At 35.0% G+C, this 6,213-nt stretch overlaps 2 protein-coding genes across 2 annotated transcripts; one reads left to right on the top strand and one right to left on the bottom strand.

Moving 5' to 3' along the window:
- The first annotated feature begins 332 nt into the window (after positions 1-332).
- Positions 333-1,954, top strand: LOC110713654 (cold and drought-regulated protein CORA-like). The gene is made up of 2 exons (XM_021892114.1): positions 333-485; positions 851-1,954. The coding sequence occupies exons 1-2, from the start codon at positions 386-388 to the stop codon at positions 1,636-1,638; spliced, it is 888 nt and encodes a 295-aa protein (XP_021747806.1). The 5' UTR covers positions 333-385; the 3' UTR covers positions 1,639-1,954.
- A 2,213-nt stretch (positions 1,955-4,167) lies between these two features.
- Positions 4,168-5,879, bottom strand: LOC110713572 (zinc finger MYM-type protein 1-like). The gene is made up of 3 exons (XM_021892021.1): positions 5,582-5,879; positions 4,675-5,251; positions 4,168-4,594 (listed from the first exon to the last, which is right to left on the bottom strand). The coding sequence occupies exons 1-3, from the start codon at positions 5,877-5,879 to the stop codon at positions 4,168-4,170; spliced, it is 1,302 nt and encodes a 433-aa protein (XP_021747713.1).
- Positions 5,880-6,213: the final 334 nt, after the last annotated feature.

The raw sequence follows: 6,213 nt of genomic DNA, 5'->3' as shown, positions 1-6,213 counted from the left end.
AAATTTTAATAACAGGTGTAATTATTCAAACTCATATTTTAGAAAATTTTATTCACCTTTAAAAGTTCTTAGCATAATTCAACTAATCAATAAAACACCTACTAAGTATTTAGTAGCTTTTCATTTCTCTACCTACCAGGATTATTTATTTATTTATTTATTTTTTTGGTTAATAGCATATCTACACGACAAAATCTGGTTTAATAGGTTTTCAAAAAAAAAAAAAAAAAAAAAAAAAATCTGGTTTAATATTGACCCTTGTGAAGCAATACTCGTATTAATTTCAAAGTGTAGCCCCAACTTTGGGGTGTAAACTATCTATAAATAGAGTTTAGTTTACTCCATAGCTTTATAACCTCAAACAATTTTACTTACAATTTCTAAGATGGCTTCCTCAATGCCCTTTGTTGTTTTTTGCCTTGTTTTTGCTTCTTTTCTATTTATTTCTTCCGAGGTTTCTGCTCGTGAGCTAGCTGAGACTACTCGTAAGTTGTTCTCTTTCACTTATCTTTGAAGATATTCAAATATAAGATGAACGATGTTTATACTTTATACAATCTACGTTTGGATTTATTTATCCCATTAAAAGTTAGATTACTCTAAGACAAAGGTGGTGGCATTTCGTATGCAAATTATATGTCCAATAACCTTGCTACTGTACTAAATTATAGGAAAATATTTAACAATATAATGTAATGCAATATATCATTCATGTATCCCTCTTCCTGAAATTCATGTTGTGTGACGAATTAATGGGTGCAAAAAATGCTCTTATGTAAATATATTAGAATTAAGCATACATTGATTTGTGTTTTAATATGTTTCTTATTTATTTTATTTGTGCGCGCAGAAGTAAAATCTACGGATGGGTATCATGGAGGACACGGTCATGGTCATGGCCACGGTCATGGGCCTATAGAAGATGAGAAAGAAGTTAACACTGAAGGTTATGGTTATCACCATGGTCATGGTCTCCAAGGGAAGGAAGAAGTTAACCGCGAAGGTTATGGTCATGGTCATGGCCACGGACATGGTCATGGTCATGGTCTCTTAGAGAGTGAAGAAGTTAACCCAGAAGGTTATGGTCGTGGTCACGGCCATGGACATGGTCACGGTCATGGTCTCTTAGAGAGTGAAGAAGTTAACACTGAAGGTTATGGTCATGGTCACGGCCACGGACATGGTCATGGTCTCTTAGAGAATAAAGAAGTTAACCCTGAAGGTTATGGATATCATCATGGTCATGGGCATGGGCATGGCCATGGTCATGGTCTCCTAGAGAAGGAAGAGGTTAACCCTGAAGGTTATGGATATCATCATGGTCACGGTCACGGTCATGGTCATGGCCTATCAGAGAAGGATGATGTTAACCCTAAAGGTTATGGTCACGGTCATGGGCATGGGCATGGTCTACTGGAGAAGGATGAAGTTAACCTTGAAGGTTACGGATATCCTCAGGGTCATGACCATGGTCATGGACATGGACATGGTCATTATCAGCCAAAGAAAGAGGAAAGTAATGTGAACCCAGAGGGCTATGGTTATGGCCATGGAGGTTATGGTTACAGTCATGGAGGTCACGGTCATGGCCATGGCCATGGCGGTCACTATCCACCAAAGGAACAAATTAATAACTGAGTTTATTAATGTTCACTGCCCTATCATGCAATTTGATATCCGTTTGGTAGGTGTTGTGCTTTATGCTGGAAAGGATGCAACATTTAGTGTACTATGGTTGCTATGAAAATAATGCGTGTATAAGTTTTTAATTCTGTAACATCCTAAAATTTTAGTATGAGAGGGAAGAAATGAAGACAAATTGACACATTTGGTGTCTTGGTGATGAAGTGACGCTTCTTAATTATGTTTTCAGTTGTGTGTATGTGTTATGTTTGTTGGAATTTTAAGTATTTCAGCTCATTTTATCCCCTATATATGCTCTAATTTTAGTGTACGCCGAATATTCTCATTCATGTATGATCTAATATTGTCCTCTCTATTCTGTCTACGTACTTTCTCACCCTTCCATGGGTACAAATCTTCTATCCCACAAATGACATATTGACATACTGTCAAATTAATGAAAATAGTATAGTGCACCCGGGTGTACCATGCGCATGGTGCCAATGGCGGAGCTATGAAGGGGCCTGGGTGGCACCGGCCCGCCATTATTTTATTTTTTAAAATTTTATTAAGTAACAGGTGTAAATTTATAGGTTAAATACAATTTTAATGCAATAAAAAAACTTCAAATTAGCTTTGCCATAGTGATAGTGCATTGAATTTGAATTAAATGTCTTGGGTTCAAGTCTTTATACAAGCATTTTATTTTTATTTTTTATTTAGTGCCCCTCCACCTTAAATATTCTACATCCGCCACTGATGGTGCACCCGGAAAGAACATTAGACATATTTTAAAGAACATGGGCCAAAAAAAGAACATTCTAGTGTTTGAAAAAGAACATAACTGTGTTTAGCAAAAGAACATGTTTGTGTTTGATAAGAATATGACATTACAAAGAACATAAAATCTTTTAAAAAATAACATTATGTTATTTTTCATGGTTACTCGAGTAGTTGAACGTGTTTGAAAAAGAACATTACATTTGACAAAAAAGAACATGCTTGTGTTTGACAAAGATAGAGATGATCATTGGGTGGGTCGGGCCTAGATTAAAAAATCAGCTCATTTATCGAGTCGGGCGAAGTTTTGGGTCGAAATTTTTGTGCCCAAATCCGCCTAAAATGGTCCGGCCATGCGGGCTTTTCTAGTCGAGTAAAAAATAATCAACTAAAATTCATAAATATGCATTCCCAAACCGGCTCAAAAAATTAAATTACGGGCCGGGACCGACCCAATTTTGGGGGCGAAAAAATTCTTCCCAAAACCCGTCTAAAATCGGGCCGGGCCGGTCTAACTTTGATCACCTCTAGTGCCCAAAGATTATAAAGTCTTTACAAAAAACAACATGATAATATATTAAAGAACATGTTCTTTATCCGGGTTACTTGGGTTAACTTTTTTTAGAAATTTTTTCTATGTTTTTTTTATTTTTATTTTTTATGTACATACATTAAAGAACATATTGTATATTGTAAAGAACATAAACTCAATGAACATAATAATCAAACTTAAAGAACATATTATGCTCGCGTTCTTTATAAATATCTATAATGTTCTTTTTTCGCCCATGTTCTTTTAAATATAACTAATGTTCTTTCCGGATTCACCATGCGCATGATGCACCTGGGTGCACCAACTTCACATTACAAATTAAATGACTCCATTCTAACTAGTCACTAGTTGTTGTTGTTTTTTTTTTTTTTTTTTTTTTTGTAATCACTTTTCCACTTTCATTTAATCTTTCATCTTCTTCATCTCATGTTTGCTTCAATGATGACAATATATTCAAGATATATTCTCAGTGGCGGATCCAGGATTTCTAAACTTGTGAGTCACCCTGAATAATTGATCACATGTAAAAGTATAAATAAACTTCGAATCCAAAAATATTAACAAAATTCTATTTTTGGATACAACCACCTTCATTTCAACCAAAACAAAAAAAAAATTCATACTACAACCAAATAGTACTTAAATAATTCATCTTACAAACTGAAAGTACTACAAATAATATATTACAAGCACATAGTACAATAAACTATTACAATTTTTCACGACGAGTTTTCATATTTTGATATCGATCAATAATGTGATCTATTTTGACATTCGAAAACAAATCACTTTCTAGAAAAGTAATCAAACAATCATTCAACATTTGATCTCCTATGCTATTAAGCAATTTATATTTCACGATCGTCATACCAGAAAATACTCTTTCAACACTTGCAGTTGTAACGGGGAGAACCAACACCAACTTCAAAAGCAAGTATACTCTACTATGAGTTTCGGACAATCCCGTCTCAACGAGTTTCTTTAATTTTGATAACTCACTAAGACTCTTCAAATTCCAAAAACTTTCATCATCTCTAACAGTGACAAAGAAATTTTGAAATGTGTTCAAAGTAAATCAATTCAGAGTTTGAAAATTCATTTGGATAGAATGTTGCTTGCTTGGTCAATTTAAATTTGTCAAAAGAAGAGAATCGATTAACTGAAATAAAACAAGACATACACACAAAAAGTTATTTACTTATCTCGGGAAATCAATTTTCAAGATCTTGTAACTGAAGATCAATGACACTTATAAACACCTCAACTCGAAAATGATGAAGATTTGACACTCCCAGACGCTTACCTCTAAACATCCTTCTCCCGGGAACAACATATGTCGCATTCATATCTAGAACCTTAATCTCATATTTGGTTGTGAAAGACAAGATCTTCTCCATAAGGGAATCCCATCCCTCATCTCTCAACTCTTGCAAATTAGTCTTGGTTACGTTAACCATGGCCATTGCATTAACAATATCTTGATCATGTTTTTGTAAAGCCACATTCAACTCATTTGTAATTGCAAACATAGTAACCATTAAGTGAGCCACAAACACAAAATCAAAAGTCATTAACCAACCAATAATACTTTGTGCTTTTGCTTCGGCAGCTTTAGCAATCTCATCAAGTGAGCCAAGGCTTGAAGGAGAAATATATCAAGAACATTAACATGTGTTTTAAAGTGGGAACCCGAACGGGTGTCACAAGGTCTTCCTAACCCCCGTTCTTGATTTAAACCCGGACCTGTTTCAAGTTCACCTAAGGATAACACATCAACAACTGCTTGAGCTTGTTTTTCACGAAGAAATTCTTTCCTCTTTGGCGAGCAACCCACAAAATTCAAGAGAGGAGCAAGCATGTCACTAAAAAGCCAAGCACAATCAGGGTTCTTTCTAGAAAGTGCAACTTGAGTCAACTGAAGTTGGTGAGCAAAGCAATGAACAAAGTATGCTTGTTTACATTCTTTCTCTATTAAGGTTCTAAGGCCATTAATCAAACCTTGCATATTACTAGCCCCATCATAACCCTGACCCCTTACTTGAGAGAAAGACAAATAACGGTTAATTAATAATGACTCAATAGCAACCTTAAGAGTTAAAGAAGTTGTATCCCCAACATGCACAATACCAAGTAAATGCTCACACACTTCTTCTTTATTTACATATCTCAAACAAATAGCCATTTGTTCCTTATCAGAAATATCAGCCAACTCATCAGCAAGAATAGCAAAAACACCACCATTAAGAACTTCAAGTATTGCTTTAGTAGTTTCTTTTGCACGTGCATTTATGATGTCTTTTTAAACAATCGGAGAAGTAAGTTGACAATTATTAGGAGCATTTTTCAAAAAAACTTTTGAATAACCAGGATGTAAGTCTGAAACAAGAGTCAAAAGTCTAAGAAAATTACCTCTGTTTGAAGAAGTTTCTTTTTCATCGTGAGCTCAAAAAGGCAATGCTCCAACTAAAAGCCATTGTACAGAAATAGTTGATGCTTCCAATCGCTTCTTATAGCTACTCATAGACTCCTTGCTTTGTTTTGAAAATGCAGTGGTGATGCTTGACTTTTGTTTCTTTAACATATCCATAGCTAACACGGTATTGTTGTGAGCACTCATGTGCTTACCAACATGAGCTTTTAGTATGTCTAATCTATTCCAAGATCGAAAACCATCGATAACAAATGCATCACCTCCAAATGCATTTTCATCCTTGAATAAGTAACAAATGAAACAATAGGCAGAATCCTTTTCCATACTATATTCAAGCCAAGAACCCCAAGTTTCAAACCACTTCACACAAAAATGGCGTTTTTTAGGAGCAATGAGTCTTTGAGGAAATACATGGTTTTTAGGTTGGCATGGCTCTTTTTGAATGTAAGTTCTCCTCACTATGTCTCTATCATCAGGATGGAAATCACTCATCTTTCTTCGCAATCCTGGGTCGTGAGGAAGATTGGCAAGATCATTTTCACTTAATCTAACACCATCTCCCGAAGCATTAAGAGGACTAGTGTGTTCCACTTCATTTTGAGGGGAGTTGTGAGTGGAATTTTGAGGTGATATTTAAGGGGAAATTTGAGGTGAATTGTGTGTGGGAGAGGTATGTTGTTCATTAATATGATGTGGAGTGAAGAAACTAGCGATATTTTGCATTTTATTTGGAGTACGTTTCCGCTTCATTCTGAAAATAAATTAAGCAAATAAACAATTACAAAAAATTCAGCAATTCATTTATACAATCATATATACATAATTT

The sequence above is a fragment of the Chenopodium quinoa genome, unplaced genomic scaffold (assembly GCF_001683475.1).
Source record: "Chenopodium quinoa cultivar QQ74 unplaced genomic scaffold, ASM168347v1, whole genome shotgun sequence".
Classification (NCBI taxonomy): domain Eukaryota; kingdom Viridiplantae; phylum Streptophyta; class Magnoliopsida; order Caryophyllales; family Amaranthaceae; genus Chenopodium; species Chenopodium quinoa.
This window is presented reverse-complemented; position numbering and strand designations above follow the sequence as displayed.

What these genes read in the sequence shown, in the direction of transcription:
- LOC110713654 (XM_021892114.1), top strand. Translation starts at nt 386, where the DNA reads ATGGCTTCCTCAATGCCCTTTGTTGTTTTTTGCCTTGTTTTTGCTTCT. An exon ending in TGAGCTAGCTGAGACTACTC is followed by an intron (nt 486 to 850) that starts GTAAGTTGTTCT and finishes TTGTGCGCGCAG; the next exon opens with AAGTAAAATCTACGGATGGG.
- LOC110713572 (XM_021892021.1), bottom strand. Translation starts at nt 5,879, where the DNA reads ATGAGTGATTTCCATCCTGATGATAGAGACATAGTGAGGAGAACTTAC. An exon ending in CATACTAAAAGCTCATGTTG is followed by an intron (nt 5,252 to 5,581) that starts GTAAGCACATGA and finishes TTGTTTAAAAAG; the next exon opens with ACATCATAAATGCACGTGCA. An exon ending in GGTTTAAATCAAGAACGGGG is followed by an intron (nt 4,595 to 4,674) that starts GTTAGGAAGACC and finishes TTCTCCTTCAAG; the next exon opens with CCTTGGCTCACTTGATGAGA.